Below are 22,530 nucleotides of genomic sequence, written 5' to 3' on the forward strand. Positions count from 1 at the left end.
TGTTGACCATCATTGTGACAGTAAAAATTCTGTTACTTTGCACTATGCTGAAAACACTGGAGTTCAGTTAATTGCAAGGCCACACACTGATGACTTTGAGTGATCAGTAATGATGATCCATCATTTGGCTTTTAAATTCTTCTGTTTTCATAAATGCAAATATACATGTACAATAGATCTGAGGTACAGAGACTAGGGACTGCTTTGTCTTTGTAATGCTTAGCATAATGGGATTTGACAGATCATCCAGGTGCTACTGAGATACAAATAAACTACTAAGATGTAAATGTCAAATATTGACAAATCAGAATTGCTCCTTTTATTTTTGCGATACTGTATACAGTTATGAAAGCTGTAGAAAGGTTCAGTGTTATGTGAAAGAACAGATATAATTACACCAATTCCTCCTATTTTCTTTAAACTACAGCTGTCAGCTTTTCCTACAGTGTGTTGCCTGGTAGATGTATTGCTACAACATAACACATAGCTCATGGCGTTAATATTTATTTTTATACTATATTCTAAAACTCTTGTATAGTGTTATAAGTGTACAATGCTTTATGGAGATAAGGCACATTCAATACCTCAAGGAGAATGCAGGCTAAACTAGACAAGGGATGCCAGGTAGGGCAAAGGCTTGGGAGGAACAAGAAAGGGGAACTGCTTCTATTGGTGTTGAAAGGCATGAAACTCACTATCTCCTCACGTTAGAATCCAATGTTACAGTGAAGTCTTAGGCAAGCACTTGGTAAAGCAGCAAATATAAGCTCTTAGGGAGCGGTCTTTTGGGGTGGGTTTTTGGGAAGAAGGTTTGTTTTTCTGAAGAGCTGGATCTGTTTCCTGGCAGCGATGGGTCAGCTGTAGTCGTTGTCCACGGATTCTGCTGCCTATTGTTAAGTTGCCTGTTTTTTGTTTTTTTTTTTTTTGTGAGGGGGGGCAGAGGAAGGGAGAAGATAAAATGCAACCTAACATATAAACTGAAAAGAACCATCATTAATGAAACTTGACATCTAGGGCAAGAGGACATTGGATGCTGTCAGGCAGCCAGCTGGCACACTAGTAAGAAGCATCTCTGACCCTTAGAGGCTGTATGATGAGAGAGCTGCCACCTTTTACTCAAAATGGCTCCTTCTGCAGTCTGCTGAGCTGGCCCTGCCTATGTTAGTTGCTCTCTGTGGCATGCCTTGCTAGGGATTGAATGGGTGGGCATGTTTTACTTTTGCCTGTATTGAGGGAAACTGTCACATTCGGGATGTTGCCAAGAAATGAAGCCAATGTCTCTGCTGGTTTAATTTAATTTAATTGGCTTCCTCCTTGTGATGCAGAGCTTATCCCCTGCTGGTCAACTGCTTTGAATGTTCATGCCATTAAATATTTTTGGAGACTTTTGAGTTGATTCCCATGACTTCCTCTTCGTGGGCACTATTAAAACCACAGCACTGACTTGGAGTGGCAAGTAAAAATCCTGGAATTTTTTCCATTCTCAGGAACAGATTGTCCATTTTGAGGGGTAGAGAGCAAGCAGGGCACAAATGGTCTTGCTGCGATCCTATACACACTGGCTACGTCTAGACTGGCATGATTTTCCGAAAATGCTTTTAACGGAAAACTTTTCCGTTAAAAGCATTTTTGGAGAAGAGCGTCCAGATTGGCACGGACGCTTTTCCGCAAAAGCACTTTTTGCAGAAAAGTGTCCATGCCAATCTAGACGTGCTTTTGCGCAAAAAAGCCCCGATCACTATTTTTGCGATTGGGGCTTTTTTGCGCAAAACAAATCTCAGCTGTCTACACTGGCCCTTTTGTGCAAAAGGGATTTTTGCCCAAACGGGAGCAACATAGTATTTCCGCAAAAAGCACTGATTTCTGACAGTAGGAAGTCAGTGCTTTTGCTGAAATTCAAGCGGCCAGTGTAGACAGCTGGCAAGTTTTTCCAGAAAAGCGGCTGATTTTCCGGAAAAACTGGCCAGTCTAGACACAGCCACTATCTACAAGATCTAGAGGCAACTGTAGTCGCTGCCTTCCCAGTAGCACAGGGACTGCTCCTTTTCTTCATTTTTTGAAATTCACAACACCCCAAAATGGGTAGGAAGGGCACAGATTCTTAGCACTTGCCTCATTTTGGATGCAGTGATGAATTTGGGGTTGAGTGTATTTTCAGAGGCTCCTGCTCAAGGCTATGCTTGATAGATGATATCTAATACTCAATAACTATAATACCATAGTGTGTGTTTAGTCTAAGAAGGGTAAATGCTGAGCATCGAATGGTGCCCACTTCCCTAGAGATGGGGCTTCCCTTTAAGTAGGTGCAGCCCCATGAGCAGGGCCGGCTCACATTTTGGCACCTGGGGAGCTCAATGACACCCCCATGCCCCCTCACTTGGGCCAAAACTTTGAAAGGTCTCTTGTGCCCTCCTTCCTCCAGCACAGCACTCCACCATCTCTGTGCATCTAGAGCAGAGAGAATACATGTGCACCAGCAGCAGACACAATTTTCTACACTCTGGGTCCTAGTGCCACCCTTCACTCCCCACAGTCTGGCACCTGAGGCAGCCGCCTCAGTTCACCTCATGGTAGGGCCAGCCCTGCCCACGAGAGTGTCTGTGAATCTTGTGAGTACATGCAAACCTGCAAAAGACTGTGTTGGCTACCATATTATGGTGAAATCTTGGGTTTCCATATCTGGGTGACGCCTGTGTTTTGAGGAATTTGTGTTGTGATGTGAAAATCTTGTTTTCATGTGAGACGATTGAGAGAGCTTTTTCTCTCTTTGGGAATGCTGCTCCTAAGCCCCCGGGTAGGCTGAAACCCACCATTCAGGCAAAGCTTGAGTGCCTATCTGAAGTGTGGACAATGGCTGTTTTGGTGTGTGGCAACTTTCAAGGTTTCAAAATTTTAGTTTCATTCTAGTGCAGACATTTTGCAAAAGGGAATCCTGTCAAATGTCTGTTTTCAGATCAAAGCCTCATTCTTCTTGATCTGAAAAGCTTTTTTGGATCCCATCCATCCATCTTAAACAAAAGACAGAATTATGTAGCACTTTAAAGACTAACAAGATGGTTTATTAGGTGATGAGCTTTCGTGGGCCAGACCCACTTCCTCAGATCAATATGTGGAAGAAAATTGGCACAACCGTATACACCAAAGAGATACAATCAAAAAAATGAACGCATGTGAAATTGACAAATCAAATTTTAGAAAGCTCATCACCTAATAAACCATCTTGATAGTCTTTAAAGTGCTACATAGTCTGGTCTAGCTGAAACAAAAGACAGAACTAACACGGCTGCATCTCTATCACTATCCATCCATCTTGTCTGACTCTCACTGTGTAGCTTAATGGATAAGACAGTCGCAAGGGATGTCTGAGTCAGGGCAACCTGGGATGAAAATTTCTGCTCTGGATCAGGTGGAGCAGAGCCTGGGCCATTCCCCATATCCCAGGAAGGATGTTTCTGCAAAATGTTGAGGCTTTGAGATTTCATCAAATATGTTCTTACCAACTCTGTATGCAGCGTAGTTGTAGCTGTATTGGTGCCAGGATATTAAAGAGACAACACAGGCAATGTAATTACTTTTATTGGACCAACTTCTCTTTGGTGAAAGACAAAGCTTTTGAGCCATAAAGCTTTTCTTTCTCCAGAACGACCTCAGACAGTTTTTTTTGGGAAAATCTCAAATCAGCTCTAGTACTGCCTATGTGGACCACTGACCTCATCCAGTGTGGCAATGCCCATGTCTCTGTGGGGAAAGAATGGCTTTAAAGCAGCCTTACACCTGAATTTCCTTTTTTCTTTCGCTAATGTTGATAGCACTGGTTTTTATACATTACAGATGAATGACATACATGGGATTTGACTACATATGGGAAAGGAAGATTTTTTTAAAAATAAATCTCCAGGCTGGGCTGGAAATAAAAACCTTCCAAGCTACTATAGACTGTTTGCAAACATTACAGCAAATTTTATTACAGGGATTATTTTACATTACACTCACTTATTAAACCCTAAGACACCTTTATAAAAACTACTGTATAGAAAGACAAAAGCAGTGCAATAGCAGTGTCAAACACGCTTTTGTGTCTTCCTGCCTATCGTTTCAGAAGGAGCACATGGCTCATTATATGAAGCCAGAGTATATAACAAACAATAAGACAGGAGTAGATCCAAAACTAGATTAGTAAATTATGGGACACTCACACATATTGAATTTCAACATCCATTGGCAGGTAATTGATGATATTTTCAATGTTTCAACAAAAACGAGGAAAACACTGTAACCCTAAAATTTGACTGTAGACTACTCAAATGTGGTGGTGTAGTGTCTATTACTGTTAGTATTGTACTATTGTGAAAAAAATTGGAGGTTTATAAAATAGGGTTTGCAAGGCTTATAAAGCAGTTACTCTGGGTAATTATTTTTGAGTTATTCTGACCTCCGTGCATCAGCTAGGTTGTTGAATAGAACTGAATAATTGTCTTCAAAATCTGTTTGAAGTGTACTTTTAATATGCCACTTACTTAACCTCATAATTTTCTTTATATGGAGACACTTCAAAAATTACAGCCATGGTAAAAACTTAATTATTTAGAACAGCCACTACAGTAAACGTAAGTACACTTTTGAGATCAACAGGCCAAACTGTTGGACTCCTATTTCTTTAGTGAAATCAGTACACCAAGTATAAAGGATGAATAAATGTGACACTATGCCTTCACTTCTTTTTAACCAATTTCCTTTGTCCTATTTTATACAATAGTATTTACTTATTAGGAAGTCAGACACACATCATTTTAATAAAACATAAAACGACTGAGAATTTGTAACACAAGTTAGAGACAAGGAATAAAGCTGCAGAGTATGAACAACTTAATACACATTAAAAAGGACAAAAGTCCCTTTTCAACGGGTTAGGATGAGACTAATGACTTTCATAATAAGGTGATTGTGTCCCATGTTAGTACATAGGAAAAGACATAAACAAAAGACTTTTTTTGTTTACAAATAGCCAGCACTTTTTTGATCTGATCCTTATAGTGCTGAGTGAATCAAGCTTTTAAGGTAAAAGCAAATATAGAATTTGGTGTAATTTATTTACTTTTTGCTGTAATCATTCTACACAAGCAAAATGTAGAAAATTGTTTAAGTACAGCCTTATTTAATGGCTGATGTGGTGTTTACTTAATAATTGCTTTCTGAAAACTTCAGATGGAGATGATGTGTGAGGGTAAATTTACTTTTATACCAAGTGGCTTTTGTTTTGTTAAAGGCCCAACTAATATTAGTTTTAATCAAGATCCAATGTTCAAGAACAATATATAGGATATATTTTTAACTGACAATAAATGAACAGTTGCTCCTGTGTTTTGATGGATTTATCCACACATGTAGGCAATATGGAAAATTTAGCCAGTGAGTATCTACCTAATATCAATCTGTTCTGTATAGAGATTTAAAAAAGCACACCAATTACAATGTATACATGTACTAGAAAGAAAGCATAAAACTGCTCATTGATAACACACAATTCCCAAGGGGAAAAAACCTTTACAAAATACAGTAAGTCACACAAACCAGTATCTAATACAAATTTCTTCATGAACACACGCTTTTTACAAAGATCTCTATGGTGGCAATAACTTCACAATAAAAATAGGCAATTTTTAAACACTTAAGAGTTTGCTTTTCTTGTTTTTGAAGGAGACTATGTATGGGAAATAATTTTGTTGATTATAAAGTTGAGTTGCAGAAAATATTCCATTATTTTAATGGATGATATTTTCTGTGGCACTGATTCTTACAATGATGTACATCTGGAGTTATTCCAGTGAAGTCAATAGAGTTATAATTCATGTGAAATTAAGCTCAAAATCAGAATGTAGCCCAGATAATCTATTTTCTGTTATGCAGAGTTAAAATCAGTCAGCTGAAGTTTGGAAATAGCTATTGGTATCTGACCCATCATTTTAGTATTATTAAAGTTGAGACCAAAATGGACAAAACTCCAGACCTTAATTTTCAAGGGACACCAGCAATCTTCTAAGGCTCGCTCACTCTTAAGTCCATTTGCCAGTTTTTGTGGGTTTTTTACCATCACATTCTTCTGTTCTTAGGTGTCTTCACTGTCTCACTCTCATTGGAGCATGAAAGAGCTACACAAATTAAAGGGCAAATTGACTATACAAGAGAAACAGAAACTGACTCCACATGAAAGGCCTGGCCAAAACTAAAAAGTTAGGTTGACCTCACTATGTCACTCAGGGGTCTGAAAAAATCCACACCTCTGAGCAATGTAGTTAAGCTGTCCTAACCCACAATGTAGACAATGCTAGGTCCACAGAAGAATTTTTCCCTCACTTAGCTACTGCCTCTCAGGAAAGGAGTTTAAGGGTACGTCTAGACTACCGCGTTTTGTCGACAAAACTTCCGTCGACAATTTGCGTCCAGACACATGGAGTTCTGTCGACAAAGCAAGCCGCTTTGTCGACAGAACTCCGTAGTCTGGATGCAGTGTTACAGGCAATAACACCTTCTGTCGACAGAGTTCTGTCGACAGAAAGTCTTATGCCTCGTAAAATGAGGTATACCAGCGTCAACAAAACCGCGGAGTTCTGTCGACGTTATGTCGACAGAACTCCGCGGTAGTGTAGACGCTAGTATTGTTTTGTCGACAAAAGTCCACTTTGTTGACAAAACTAGGTAGTCTAGACACACCCTAACTCTTGCTGATGGGAGAACCGCTCCTGTCGGCACAGGCAGTCTCTGTTCTGAAGCACTACAGCAGCACAGCTGCTATGCAGGAGTAGCATTTCAAGTTTAGAGAAGCCCAAAGGGCAGTCCAATCTGTCAAGTAAACAAACTGGAAAAAACAGCAAAATAACTTTTCTCCAATCTTTCATTTATAGTAAGCACAAATGCCACCTGCAGTAATACAGTAGATAGAAGTCAAACTGCTCTGTAATTTTTTAAGTTGACTTAAGTCTGACATGACATCCTTAATTCAGCCTGTTGTGCCGAGGGTAGGCATCCATGAGCAGAGTGAGCTAATCTAAGAACCTGTAATTCTCAGGCTAGCAGGTCTGATCTTTGGAACTGGTAGGCGCCTCCATTGCTCTTCCTGTTTGGGAACGATTTGTTACAAACTTCTGTAGATTTGATCCAGTGGTCACTTGCATGTTTGTGTCAGCTCCATAAGCAGTGGCAACGCTGTGTTACTGCTGTGATGGTAGGGAGGGGAATAAGTAGCAAAGAACTTGTGCAAGGACACTGTGTGGGATAGATATAACCTCAGTGGGGGTCTTTGCAAGGAAAGACAGATAGGAAAAAATAGGCATGTTGCCCACAGAGAAATGGCCAGGAACAGTGTTCCTTCTGGCTCCATAATTTTCCTGGCCCTTACTAACAAGTTGGGAATGTGGAGTCCATCTCACTGTGTGCGTGTTCTCCCTCTGTTCCAGGCAAACACAGCAGAAAGTACTGTTTTTGCAAAAATCCCCAATGCTGTATTTGTTCCAGTATCTGAAAACTATCTCTAGTATCCCTTTGATGGAGCTCTCTAATTGTCCCAGTTTCAACTAAAGTGCTTTGAATGGTGCTGCTACATTCTTATGAAATGCTGTTTTTAGGAAACTAAAAGCTCCGTGACTTAAAGCGAATTAAAAATTTTTTAAACCTTGACTTCCTTTACTTGGAGTGCTACGTTTCCCACCATGTACGATATCCTAATGGGTTGAGTATGGCTCTACAAATGGAATCATGTGCAGGGAAGAGAGGGGCAGCCGAGTACCATTCAGAGGCATGCTGTGTGGAGCAGGAGCACGTCTAGTGCCTGGAAGGATGCTGATGGGGGAAGCATGTTTCCTGTGTCCCTTGTATGCCTTTTGATTAGATACAGTATTCCCTTCCCCAAGTCAGGCTTTGCATGACTGGTTAGTGTGCAAAGAGGTGAGACATGGGCATGCCCCCATCCTACTCAGGCAGGCCTTCTTTGAGAACTGGACTGGCTGGCTTCTGGTTTCTAGCATGGCCTTTCTGTGCCTTTGCCCTATCTAATGGGCCATCATAATTTAGCTCAAAGTGTCCAGTGATAATGGAGCTATTAATAGTTCAGTATTAAAAAGATGAATGCCCCCCAACTCAGAGATGCTTTAGCAGAAGACTGCAAGTCACTCGGCAGATGTGGAAAGTGTTCCTGACATTTGAGGCACTCAGATCCTTTGGTGTTGATCAAATTAACATGCTGAATTAGTTTGGCACTGCTGTGGCTGTGTTGAGTACTGTGATTAGAGGGATTCCTCTGTTTGGTAGTCACCAGGTGCTCTGTATAAAACCAAGTCTTGCTGCATGACTTAATGCCACAAGAATGGTGGATATCATACAAGAGGGGCCTAACCGTGGCTCACGAACCACATGCAGTAATTTATTTTTTTTATACAGTGGGTGCCACTTGCAAGGCTCTCCCTCTCCTGCTCTTTACCTAACTGTGAGGGAGGAGCTTAGAGCTCCTGCCCTGTGGTGCTAAGGCTCGGGGCTTGTACCCTGCAGGAGGGGGAATCTCCTCAGTAAATATTGCTGCAGTTTGTCTTTCTCCATAGACACAGAGAAGCTGAAGCCCTGAGGCCTGGCATGTATGTCCAGCTCTTGAACTTCAGAAAATTGTGTATAGTGAGGAGGCCAGTAAGTTTAGTCCCCCCGGATATAAAATATGTCTTCAAGTTAAATCCCTACCATTAAATCCGTACCATAAAATATAATCAGACTATTGCAATATATGGTGACTGAGTAGCCCATTGCTATTCTGGCTTGCAAAGCAATCCTCCCATTCTTCATGGAAATAATGACACTAATCAATTTACTGAATAACTGTCACCTGGAGGGAATTGGATTATTGCCGTGTAAAACATAGGGGTAGTGGTATTATTGCTATTTTAAGCTGAGGGATATTCCTTATTTCCTATAAGGTTGAGGAAGTGGGGAGTGTATGTTGTCTTAAAAAAATTTTGTACCCTCTTCTGGAGGGCACGTTCAGTTGAGGCCACTTTTTTGTTGTGCTCAAGGAATTTGTCATGCCAGTCTCATTGCTGCGACATGAGCCGAATTGGGGAATGAAATGACTACTACTCTGCACTTTGTTTGAGGAGTCCCTTTTTCATTGTAAGGGGCAGTGTTGAGGGAACAGTGACTGGAAATGGCCGCATCTATGCTTATTGTGACAATGTTCACCAGAGAACTTTGGAAAAAACTCACATTCATTATTCTGACACAGATTAGGCTCAAATGGCAATTGATGGATAGGGAGGCAAAGAAAGTTGATCTTCCAAAGGTTTCTCTTGGTGTCCTTGTCCCCCTTGGCATGGATCTTACAAGAGCAACTTGCACTTTGCTGTCTTGAGCTTTCCATTATATGAAGTCTCCTTTGAACATAACAATCTTGACCTAGAAGGAAAATATTGCTTACAGACAGTTTGCTGAACTCTTGTCAACATTGTTTTTGTACGTTGGTAAGAGGTGATTCTTGTCAGATGTCTTGACCAAGTATCCAACTTGCAGTGTCATCTTGGCTTGTCATTCTCTCAGATAGTTCGCTCTCTAAAGCTGCTCACTGCATTCTAAACTTACCTCTCCCATCCTGAGGCACATCATTATAGTTTTCTGAAAAACATACAAATGTTTGCTTATAAGTGTCAGGAAGACAATGTCTGTGTAACTGTGAATTTTTATTAGCTCATTATCTTTTAAAAACCATCCCTTTTTAAGTAGAGTTAAGCAAATAATTTTAGTTTGGTGGCTAAAAAATCTGGGGCAGGGGTATTTTGTTTTGAACCAAAACTAAAATGAAAATCTGACGATGAAATTTAAAGCTGAGTCAAAATGACATTTTCAAAACTATTTGTGATTAGCTCAGGTGCCCTAGAAATAAACTGTTCAATAAATTTACTACTTGCAAATACTTAAGCATATGCTTAACCCCTACATTTAAGTAGCCCTATTGGTGACAGTTTGACTAGTTTAAGCTGTGCAAGAGCATGTTTGATTGGAATCTAAAACAAAGAATAGTTTCCTTTCCAGATTTATCCTACTCCATTGCCCTTCCAATTGCCAGATGCCAATTTTCAATGCTGATTTGCCCACGAACATGGCAGGGGGACAGTGGCCACCTTTAACCAACATGACATTTGTCTTGAAAAAGAAAGAAAAACATGTAGAGTGAATTACTAGCAGGGTGAATTAAAAAAAATCAATTTTAAGTGGTAAAATTTGGTAGCAAATGTTAAAGAACATCAAATCTCATGACTGGAGGAACTCAGTGGCCAGCAAATCAGGAACCAGGGTTTGAAGCTGTAAACTAGCTTTTGACTGCGGTATCCTCTTCTGTAGATGCAGAGAGAACATTTTCTTCACTTCAGTTTACTAAACTAGTTCAGTTCAAAGACTACTTCATTCAAACTTAAGAAATCAATTGGGAATTGCAAAAGCAGGAAAGCTTGAGCTCTTCTCCCAGTGTGTGAGATAAAAGCTTAGGTGTAAAAGCATGAGATCCATTAGATTTAAAATCTTACCATGATACTGATATAAATAATCCAGTTTAGTTTACTAACTATGGATAATACTGCTTTAAAACACTTGACTTTTAAATGCTAAACATATTTTGATAAACGTTTTTCTTTGTCCAGAACACTTAGGGTAGGTTTATTTAGTTTTTAAAAAGTAAAATGTTGTTTTGGACTTGGATGTCAATTCAAACGTAGCTCAACACAGATCATAAGTAAAAGATTTGCCATCTAGTAAGTAGAAAAGACAGAATGCTGCATTTCTAAATAATAAAAATGTAAAACGAATGTAAATCAAGCTATAGAATTGATTAAATATGTGTATAGATGCATAGTTATCTCCCAGTTTAGCTAAAAGATGCACCAAACTTGTGTAAAGGTTCTATTTTACTTGTGAATCCATGTTTTAATAGTTACTAACCAATGAGGCCTACATAGCTGGATAGACCAGTAGTGAGTGTGCCAATACCAGAGATGATGGGGTGTCTGGGGTGTCCAGGTTTATGGATCTTGGGAAGCAGATAGAAAAATGCTACCAAGCATTTATAAACCTCAACTACCCACTCGGAGAAATAAAAAAGCAAATTGAAAGAGCCAAACGAATACCTAGAAACCATCTACTACAAGACAGACCCAAGAAAACCAACAATAGAACACCACTTGTCATCACCTACAGCTCCCAACTCAAACCTGTCCAACACATTATCAATACATTACAGCCTATACTGGAACAGGACACTAAACTCCAAGAAGCTCTGGAAGACAGACCCATAGTCTCCTATAGACAGCCACCTAACCTCAAGATGATTCTTACCAACAACCACAGAACATACCACACTAATTCCAACCCTGGTACTTTCCCTTGCAACAAACCCCGTTGCCAGCTTTGTCCACATATTCACTCTGCTGACACCATTATTGGGCTTAACCAAGTGAGTTATAAGATCAAGAATACATATTCCTGCGCATCCAGAAATATAATCTATGCTATCATGTGCCGAAAGTGTCCGTCTGCTATGTACATTGGACAAACGTCACAAACACTTCGCCAAAGAATCAATGCCCACAAAACAGACATTAGACAGGATCACAAAGAAAAAACAGTTTCTTGCCATTTCAACCAGAAAGGACACTGTCTTAATGACCTAATCACATGCATCCTACTTCAGAAGACTTTCAAATCTGCACTTGAAAGGGAATCCTCTGAACTGGCATTCATGCTAAAATTTGACACTCTCCGCAGGGGGCTGAACAAAGACCCCAACTACCTTACCCATTACAAAGATAGCTTCCCCAATTATCACCTCTTATACCATTAACTCACAGACATCTACCCTTCCCCACCTCTAATATCATTAACTCACAGGCATTCACCTTCCTTCCCCCCCTCCTCCCCGCATCCCCGTTTTGTTCTTAAATGTGATTTGTCCTTTTCATATGTGTTCATTTTTTTAATTGTATCCTTTGGTATATATGGTTGTGACTATTTTCTTCCACTATTTGATCTGAGGAAGTGGGTCTTGCCCACGAAAGCTCATCATCTAATAAACCATCTTGTTAGTCTTTAAAGTGCTACATAGTCCTGTATTTTGTTTCATACTATATATATGCGAGGTGTTATCAAGTATACTGCTGTTGCAAATGACTATGGGCCTGATCCTGAGAGATGCCGAGTGCTTGCAAATAGGGATGTAATAGTGTATCCAGTTAAACAATTAACCGATAAGCACTTCCCTATGTTTGTTCTAAATCTATGCCTATTAAGTTTATGGGGTGACCCCTGCTTCTTGTGTTATGGGAATGGGTAAGTAATGTTTACTTTCTCCACACCAGTCATTTTACAGACTTCTATCATATCGCCTCTTACTGATCTCTTTTCTAAGATGAACAGTTCCAGTCTTTTCAATCTCTTCTCATGTGGAAGCTGTTCCATACCCCAATCATTTTTGTGGCATTTCTCAGTACTTTGTCTAATTCTCTGATAGCTTCTTTGTGACGGGGTAACAAGAGCTGTGTGCAGTATCCAATGTGTGGGCACATCATGGATTCTACAGTGGCATTACATTTTTTCTCTTATTAGCTATCCTTTTTCTAATGGTTAATAATGTTCTGTTAGCTTTCTGGAGCACATTGAGCAAATGTTTTCACAGAGCTAGCCATGATGACTCCAAGATCTTTCTTGAGTAGTAACAGCTCATTTAATCTTAACTATGCATACAAAATGATGGGGCTTGTTTCCCAATGGACATCATTTTGCATTTATCAGCATTGAACTTCATGGGCCATTTTATTGTCCAGTCACCCAGTTTTGCAAAATCCCCCACTAACTCATTGCAGTCAGTTTTGGATTTCCCAAATTATTTATGGATCTGTTGAACAGCACTGGTCCCAGTACAGATCCTTGGGGAGACCCTGCTACTTCTCTCTCTCTCTCTCTCTCTCTCTCAACTGTAAAAATGTACCATTTAATTTCTTCCCTTTGTTTTTCTCTCTCTTAACTACACACAGATCCACAAGAAGACCTTCCCTCTTATCCCACGACTATTTCTTTTGTTTGAGACTTTGGTGAGACATGTTGTCAAAGACTCGATGAAATTCTATGTGCATTATATAGTCAGTGGATCATCCTCAACATGCTTGTTTACCACTTCAAAAATCTGATAGGTGAAGCATGATTTCTTTTTCCAAAGCTGTTCTGATTCTTCTCCAACATCATGTTCATCTACATTTCTCATAATTCCATTCTTTACTATAGTTTCCACCAATTATTGGTACTGAAGTTAGGTTTGCTGGTCTATAACTGCCAGGATCACCGCTGGAGCCTTTTTAAAAAATTGGTGTTACATTAGGTGTCTTGCAGTGATTAGATACGTTGGTCAGTGGTGCCAATAGCCTCTGCAGGTTCCTGAAAGGGGCAGTGCCAAAGATGGAGGGGCTAAGGGCTGGGGAGAAGGTGCACTGCTCTCTAGGCAGTGCTGAAGGCCAGCTGCACTCAGCCCCCTTTGAATCACTAGGCCCCGGGGCAGCTGTCCCCTTTATTCCTGCCCAACTCCCCTGTTGGCAGACCTGACATTTGTTGATTTAAGCAATAGATTATATTCCACAGTTGTTAGTTCTACAATTTCAGATTTGAGTTCCTCTGAATTCTTGAGTTAATACCACCATCTGGTCCTGGTGACTTAGTTCTGTTTTATTTGTCAGTTAGTTCCAACACCTCTTCTACTGACATCTCAGTTGGGGACAGTTCCCCAGATTCATTATATAAAAAGAACAGCTCAGGTGTGGGAATCTGCATCCCTTCCTCTGCAGTGAAGATCAATGCACAATGCACATCCCTTCCTCTGCAGTGGTTTTGGCTTCCTCGAGTGCTCCTTTAACTCCTCAGTCTCCCTTGGTCCTACTGACTGTTTGGCAGGTTTCCTGCTTCTGATGTACTTTGAAAAAGTGCTGCTGAGTTTTTCTGGCTGTATTGTTAGTTGTTCTTCAAATTATTTTTTGGCCTAATTAATTATATTTTTATATTTGGTTTTCCTGAGTTGATGCTCATTTTCCTCACTAGGATTTTTGAAAGGATGGGTTTTTTCCCCTCTAACTTCCTATTTTACTCTGTTTTATTGTTGGTGGCATTTTTTCTGGTCCTTTTGGAGTGTGTGTGTGAGTGTGTTTGTTCCTTCCTTTTTGAAGATACATGCCACAGTGGTTGGTTTCTCTGCTATTTCTCCATTATGAGGCGGTTAAAGTTAACTACATTATGATCTTAGTTTCTGATTGGGTTAGTTAATTCACCTCTTGGACCACTCCTGTGCACCATTTAGGCAATTCTTCAGTGAACCCTTTTTCCTTGTGGGTTCCAGGACTAACTGTTCTGAAAAGCAGTCCTTCAATAGTGTCTAGAAAATTTCATCTCTGCATCAAAATGGAAAGAGTTGAAATCCTACATTGCTATTGGATTTTCTATTTCTCCTCCACCCCCTCTCAGCCAATGAGCTAATCTCCTGGATCATTTCACAATCATAGTCTACATCATTGTGAGGAGGAAGGCAGTAAATTCTTACTGCTATATTTCTTTAATCAGTATTTTAAAAAATATTGTGGGTATTCACATGTCTATTTGCAAACTTAATATTATTGTAATTTAGGTTTTTTGGGATATATTTTCCAAACTCTCCAAAAAAGAGAGGGAGTAGGAATGTATTCACATAAGAAACAAAACCAAAGCTTCTTAAACAGAAGTTGTCACTCTTTCCTCTGTGACTCATTGAGTCCTGCACATGATCAGTACCTCCCCTGATCTTATTCCTCAGGATTCTTATATATAGGATACATATATTGAATGTGGCATGGACTTACATAATGCCTGTGGGGTTAAACAGCTAAGTAAGAATGAAGAGGTGAGATTTTAAAAAGCTTCTGTTAAGTTACTTAGCGCTTTTGTGCATAGTGGGGGTAATGTATATTATGGGGAAATGATTCTAAAGTGCACTAACATGTATAGCATGAATAGATGCATAGAGACCCTGCAGGTGTATTCTAAGGGTTCTCTATATGTTAAAGCACAGTAGGGAACCATTAGTGTGCATTAGAAGGGTCTACATGTATCAGTGTGCAACATATTAATATACTTTAGAAATCTCTCCTGTCTCACCGTGTGCATTACTCCCCCCCCAGCCCCCCATGGAGATATTGCGTTTGGTGCACGAGTCTCAATGATTTTTAGTAGAACTTTTCCTAGCTCACTGAAGAGCTTTGGGAATTTTTACCCTAACTCATCTCACTCCATCAGGGTCTATGTTGAATTAAGCCGTTGTACCCAAATGCAGGTTCTGAGGGGTCCAAGTCACGAAAGCTATGTTTTTTGGTACTTGTGTTACTGTAGTACATGAGCATCTTTAAAGATTTTAAGTATTTTAAGTGAGGTACAGAAGTATTATTTTACATATTTTACATTTTGGGAAAGGAAGGCGCAGACACTATGGACTTGTCTAGATAGACATTTTAATTTGTGGCAAGCTGGAGTGTGAACCCACAGCCTTCGTTAGGTGCAGGGCAAGCCTATGCAACAAAATTGTCAACCTAAGTTACAGTCATTATAGTAATTAAATCACTTTTGCATAGCCACACTATATTCCTTGTATTAGTGGTACATAGTCATGCTACCAGTGCTTGAATCGGCACCATGGTATCCCATTGTGCAACTCTCTACCATCTAGAACAGACTGTTTTTTGAAATGGGTTTGCATTGCCTTGTGGGGGCATTCGAGTCATGTGGGTGGAACTCATGATTTCAGCATTCCACAATGTAGTATTCTGCATCACATCATGTTTTGCACCTCTTTTCCAAAGCCCCACAGACCCACATGTCCACTATCTCTGTGAGAAGCATGGATCCTGCCCAACTTTGTGCAGTCATGATGAGTGCTGCAAGAACCACACATCTCATCCTTTAGTATTTGCATATCTGCCAGAGAAGCAGTGGAGAACACGATCCCTTGATGCCTACCTTGCTAATGGGCAGAAAGAAACAATTCAAGGTTCCTGTTGGCATTTAGTCATCAGCTGCAGGAAGTGGTGTGCTGGTTCTGAGCCTGAGAAACAAGCAGTGACTGGTGGGATTGCATCATTATGTAGGTGTAAGGTAACAAACAGTGGCTGCAGAACTTTTGAATGCACAAGCCTACATTCCTGGAAGTGTGGGTGGAGATTGCCCAAGCTCTCTGGTGCAACAGCAATGAAATGAGTTGCCCAGACAGTGGAGACGTGTTAGCAACTTCCACGTGGTAACGTGCAGCACCAGATTGCCACTGATCAGTCAAGAATCAATTTGCAAGTTGGAAACCCACCATGAGGGCTGATGTCATGCAAGTGTGCAGGCCCATAAATTGTGCCTTGCTGCTAAGGACTGTGACTCTGGGCAATGTGCAGGACACAGTGGATGGTTTTGCAGCAACAGGTTTCCTGAAATGCGGTGGCGCAATAGATGGCACAGACCATCCCTCTTTTGGCACTAGACCCCTTACCCTGGAATACAGCAACAGAAGCAGCTAGCTTCTATGGTGGTATGAGCGCTGGTTGATCACTAGTGATGTTTTTACTGACTTTAATATTGGTCAAGGCAAGAGCATGCCACACACATCTTTAAGAACACAGGCCTGTTCAGAAAGCTGAAAGCAGGGACCTTCTTTCCGGACCAGAAGTTTACCACTGGGAACACTGAAATCCAACAGTGGTCCTGGGAGACCCAACCTACCCCTTATTCCTGTGGTTTATGAAGATGTACATCAGCAAGGAGCACCACAACTACAGGCTCAGCAGGTGCACAATAAAATGTGACACTGCCTTTGGGTGTGAGAGAGGTCATTGACACTGCTGTGGAAGCAGGGAAAGGAAAAAGGGGATGTGTGCAGCCATTTTAGGGTTGGTAGGAATAGAGCAAGAGACAGGCTAATCCTGAGGCCTAACCATGCGAGAGTGAGAATTGTAAGACACGCTGTCTTCGCTTCACTCTAAAAGATTAGGATGGAATGCTGACTCCAGCAGAAACCTTGAGATAAGGTAGCATCTGAAGGGAATTGTGTGGGCAGAGAGATAACCATTAGCTGTTGATGTATGTAACGGGACAGTATATATACTTGTCTTATACTGCTTGTATTTAAGATCTGTCTAAGGAAGGGGAGCCATTCTTCCCCCCCTTCACGCCTTCCCCCCTCCCACCCATCCAACCATAGTCTTTCCTTGCAATTGCTTGAAATAAACTGCCTCTGACTTATTGCTTACCAAACTCAGAGTGAGGACTTGTTTTCTTCCACACTGTTTACTCTCAAGATTAGACCTCAATGGGGGGGAAATATACCAATAGTTAGAGCTGCCTGCTGTGTACTTCATAATATTTGTGACATACTCAATGAGCCAAAGTTTTCACTGGAGTGGAAATGGGAGCTGGACTAGGTTTCTGCTGATTTGAGCAGCCAGATACCCAGCTATAAAAAAGGCTTAATGGAGGAGCTATACAGCTCAGTGAAGCTTTGACAAACTATTTTATTAGTGAGTCAAAGTAATGAGTACACTACATGGCTTTCGTTTTGTCTTTTTCCCTTTTCCCTTTGTCTTTTTGTCCCTTTGTCTTTGGGTACATCTAGACTGCAGGCTTCTTTCGAAAGAAGCTTTTTTGGAAGAGATCTTCTGAAAAAACTTCTTCTGAAAGAGAGCATCCATATTGTCAAAGCGCATTGAAAAAGCTATCTTCTTTTTCGAAAGAGAGCATCCACACGGAATGGATGGTATCTTGCATTTAAGCTGTGATTACTATGGACGGAGTGCCCACTTAGGGCACCTGTGCTTTTTCCTGGAGGCCTTTTGTTTTGAAAAAACTCCCCCTTCTACGTCCACACATGCCTTTTTCCAAAAGAGCTCTTTCGGAAAAGGCATTCTTCCTTGTAGAATGAGGTTTACCAGTGTCGGAAAAACCCCTGCATTCTTTCGAAAGAATGTGATACCAGTGCAGATGTAAGTGAAGTTTTTTCGGAAAAACAGCCATCCTAGATGCATCCTCTTTGTCCCCTTGTCTTTTTGTCCTCTTTTCTCTTCTCTGATATGACCCTTGTAATGAGTGCTGTATGTGTAGTAATATAACACCGCAAATGTACCTATTTCTGTTAGCTATGAATGATGTCGGCTCCAGCCAGCATATGCTGTGAGGTGGTAAAGATTAAGTTTTCATAAACAACTTGCATTCACTTGCATTTTCATAAACAGACTTGCATTCAGTTGTATGTCTGTGTGCACATTTGGAATAAAACTTTATAAATACAAGGGAGGGGAAAACATTTGAGGAGGAAAGAACAGTCATTCTCATTTCACAAACACACCAACCATGTTTCTCACAGATAAAGCTGTGATGGTCTGTAGTCTCTCCTGGGCTACGTTTAGACTGCTTTCATCTGCTGAAAAAAGATATGCAAAATTGGAGCTAATTTGCATATCTTCTTCTGATTGCATTATCAGAAGAGGTTTTGTCAAAAACCAAGTTTAGACGTGATTCTTTAGGGGGAAAAAAACCTTTGTCGAAAGAACCCTGCACACCTCATTTTTTTAGGAAGAAGGGTTCTTTTGAAAGTGTTTTTTTTAAATAACTGCGTCGAAACTGCTTTCTTTTTCGACAAAACCTCTTCCGATAATGCAATTGGAAGAAGATATGCAAATTAGTTTTGAATTTGCATATCTTTTTTCTGCAGAAGAAAGTCTAAATATAGTCCTGGTGTGGGGTGGAGTGGCAGGGGTAATGCAGTGGCTCTTGGAGCCACGTGGAATGTAGAGTGTGTGGAGGAAGGCCCCAGAATGTACTTCTCTATGGGCTGCAGAAAGAGGTGAGCATGAATCTGAGCCTGATGATCAACAGGAGTCTCCAGCATGTCTGTTTGCTGCTTGAGAGGTGCTACCATTTGGTGCTACATATGTGCTTTTCTCTTTGCCACTCTACCCCATCCATTCTGTCCATGAAAGTGATCCTTCAAGTCCTGTGCTTCGTATCTGAAGCATCAGATGATGGGAGGGGAACCACACGAATGTGCCTCTGAACTCTGGGGCATTGCTCACCAAGGACAATCAACTGTGCGGAGGTGCAGTGGAGGGAGAGGGGAGCAATGTGCTAAAAGGACATTTGTTTGTTGGATCTCCCCCCCCCCACACACACACACAAAATGGGAAACTGAGGCCAAGAACCCTGCCCAATGACCAGTGAAATTGGGTTGGGTTGGCTTGGCTTATAGAATCATAGAATGTCTGAATATGGTTCTGATGTTTGTCCAAACTAATGCTTGGTTCTCTTTCTTTTTTAGTAAAGGTCTCTTTTGTTATACATAGATTCAGTGATTCAGAGTGGGCAAGGTACTTCTTCTCAGGGGCAGCTGGGGACAGTTAACTTTTTCCACATTACAGCGTAGGTGCTCAAGCCAGTTCTGTGGTGTTAAGAGGAACCCCCCAGATACTGAACTCTGCCCTTCTTGCTGCTGACTTCACCAGACAGCAAAGTTAGGGTTGGAGAACAATGAAATCACACAATGCAGTTGTCTATATTTACTTAATGAAGGGGCATACTTTCAACCCTGTCATGGAATGAGTAGCCATGGGAAATCAATGGGACTATTAGCTTGAATAAATTACTCAGTCTCCTCTCCCATTGAGGTATAAAGGAAAAATGTTTAAAAATATTTAGGCTGAGACTTAATTTGCATGGAAGTTGATTGGAAGTTAATTGTAACTGGACATCCAAATCTCTTAGACAGTTCTGAAAATGACTCAGAGCAAATGAAGGAAATTCATTAGGCTGAAACATTTGTCCTTAATCCATCCAGCTTTGTATGCTGAGAAATTGTCATACATTTGAATAAACCATGGCCATTAAATGCACTATCATGGCCATTTAATGCACAGGGATGACAAGGAATACTGGCTTGATCAGGTGGGGACATTTGAATGTATAGTTCTGACCGCCTTAATTTAATGTGGTTGGTTTGTCCAATCTTAGCAGAACTAGGGTGCCAAACTGAATAGAGATAATATTTAATGAAAGTAGATTTATTGTTCAGTTAAAGAAAGAGAGTTGTGACTAATGTATCGTGTCTTCACAAAAAAGTCAAGGGAATGGTCAAAGTAAAAATGGAGAGTTGTCTCACTACATAGGGTAGTTGAGGGGATAATTGCAATAGGCATGGAATCTAGAACACTTTTTTTCTCCATCTCTGGATCTTCAGAGTCTGGATCAGACAAGTTATTCTAGAAACTGCCTGAGGGAGAGAACGTAAGGAGTTTTGGAGGACGGTACCATCAACATACAGATGACACCCAACTCTATTTCTCTGTGACATAAGAACCAAGTGTGGCAGCGACTGATTTAAACCGGTGTCTGGAGGTGGTGATGGACTGGAGGAAGTCAAACACGTTGAAGTTGAATCTACATAAAAATGAGATCCTGTGGATCAGGAGGCCATCTGTTCAGAATGTGGCATGGTACCTGTTCTAGACGGGGTTACTCTCCCCTTGTAAGAACAGGTATGCAGCTTGGGAGGAGCCCTGGGCCCTTTAGCGTTTGAAAACCAAATTTCTTCGGTGACCAGGAGTGCTTTTGGGCAGCTTCTGATCCACCAGCTGCGAATCACCCTGACCAAGCATGCCTTGGGATGTAACAAGAGCATGGATCACTGTGGCCGACTGGATTACTGTAATGTGCTTTGTGTGGGGCTGCCTCTGAAGAGCCTTCAGAAATTTCAACTGGTCCATAATGCGGCTGCTCAAGTTTTAACTAATACTCGTTCTACGGAGCACATTATGCCAGTGCTCTGGAAGTGCACTGGCTTCCAATATGTTTCAGGGCATAATTCAAGGTCTTGGTTAAGACCTATAAAGCCCTAAATGGGTTGGGTCCAGGGTATCTGAAGGACTGTCTTCTCCTATATGAACCGTAAGACACCATACTAGAGGTCCAACTTAAATATATAGCCCAAATGAAAAAACATAGTAAGAGTACCAAAAAAGTGCCACCATGGCTTAACAACCAAGTAAAAGAGGCAGTGAGAGATAAAAAGGTATCTTTTAAAAAGTGGATGTCAAATCCCAGTGAGGAAAATAGAAAGGAGCATAAACTTTGTAAAATTAAGTGTAAAAATATACTAAGAAAAGGCAAAAAGGAGTTTGAAGAGCAATTGGCAAAAAACTCAAAAAGTAATAGCAAAATATAATTTAAGTGCATCAGAAGCAGGAAGCTGGCTAAACAACCAGTGCGGCCCTTGGATAATCGAGATGTTAAAGGAGCACTCAACGATGATGAAGTCATTGCAGAGACACTAGATGAATTCTTTACTTCAGTCTTCACGGCTGAGGATATTGGAGAGATTTCCAAACCTGAGCCATTATATTTAGGTGACAAATCTGAGAAACTGTCCCAGATTGAGGTATCATTAGAAGAGGTTTTGGAACAAATTGATAAACTTAACAGTAACAAGTCACCAGGACCAGATTTCATTCACCCAAGAGTTCTGAAAGAACTCAAATGGGAAATTGCAGAACTATTAACTGTGGTTTGTAACCTATCCTTTAAATCTGCTTCCATATCTAATGATTGGAAGATAGCTAATGTGACACCAATATTTAAAAAGGGCTCTAGAGATGATCCTGGCAATTACACACCGGTAAGTCTAACGTCAGTACTGGGCAAATTAGTTAAGAATAAAATTGTCAGACATGTAGAAGAACGTAATTTGTTGGGGGAAAGTCAACATGGTTTCTGTAAAGGGAAATGATGCCTTACTAATCTGCTGGAGTTCTTTGAGGGGGTCAAGAAGCTTGTGGACCGGGAAGATCTAGTGGATATAGTATACTTAGATTTCCAGAAAGGTCCCTCACCAAATGCTCTTAAGCAAAGTAAGTTATCATGGGATAAGTCGGAAGGTCCTTTCATGGATTGATAACTGGTTAAAAGACAGGAAACAAAGGGTAAGAATAAATGGTAAGTTTTCCAAATGGCGAGAGGTAACTAGTGGGGTCCTCCAATAGTCTGTCCTGGGACCATTCTATTCAATTTATTTATAAATGATCTGGAGAAAGAGGTAAACAGTGAGGTGAAAAAATTTGCAGACGATACTAAACTGCTCAAGCTAGGTCAGACCAAAGCAAACTGTGAAAAGCTTCAAAAAGATTTCCCCAAACTAAGTGATTTGGCAACAAAATGGCAAATGAAATGTAATGTTGATAAATGTAAAGTAATGCACATTGGAAAAAATAATCCCAATTATACATACTATATGATGGTGACTAATTTAGCTATAACTACTCGAGAGAGAGCTTGGGGGGGTATGTCTACACTATCCTCCTAGTTCGAACTAGGAGGGTAATGTGGGCATACCGCACTTGCAAATGAAGCCCGGGATTTGAATTTCCCGGGCTTCATTTGCATAAGCGGGGAGCCGCCATTTTTAAAACCCCGCTGGTT

At 40.7% G+C, this 22,530-nt stretch overlaps 1 protein-coding gene and 1 long non-coding RNA gene across 3 annotated transcripts in view; one reads left to right on the forward strand and one right to left on the reverse strand.

Annotated features, from left to right (window-relative positions):
• The window catches only part of LOC112546529 (uncharacterized), a 121,070-nt gene that overhangs the window by 81,151 nt on the left and 17,389 nt on the right, over positions 1-22,530 (forward strand). The window lies entirely within an intron of this gene.
• Positions 3,935-22,530, reverse strand: part of SHISAL1 (shisa like 1) — a 312,707-nt gene continuing 294,111 nt past the window's right edge. For both annotated transcript variants that reach the window (XM_075899734.1, XM_006127738.4), the window contains one exon: positions 3,935-9,648. Coding sequence is in view for 1 of the 2 variants with exons in the window: in XM_006127738.4 (XP_006127800.2) it covers position 9,648 (1 nt within the window). In the remaining variant the exon portion in view is untranslated. The remainder of the gene's footprint in view (positions 9,649-22,530) is intronic.

The sequence above is a fragment of the Pelodiscus sinensis genome, chromosome 1 (genome assembly GCF_049634645.1).
Source record: "Pelodiscus sinensis isolate JC-2024 chromosome 1, ASM4963464v1, whole genome shotgun sequence".
NCBI lineage: Eukaryota > Metazoa > Chordata > Testudines > Trionychidae > Pelodiscus > Pelodiscus sinensis.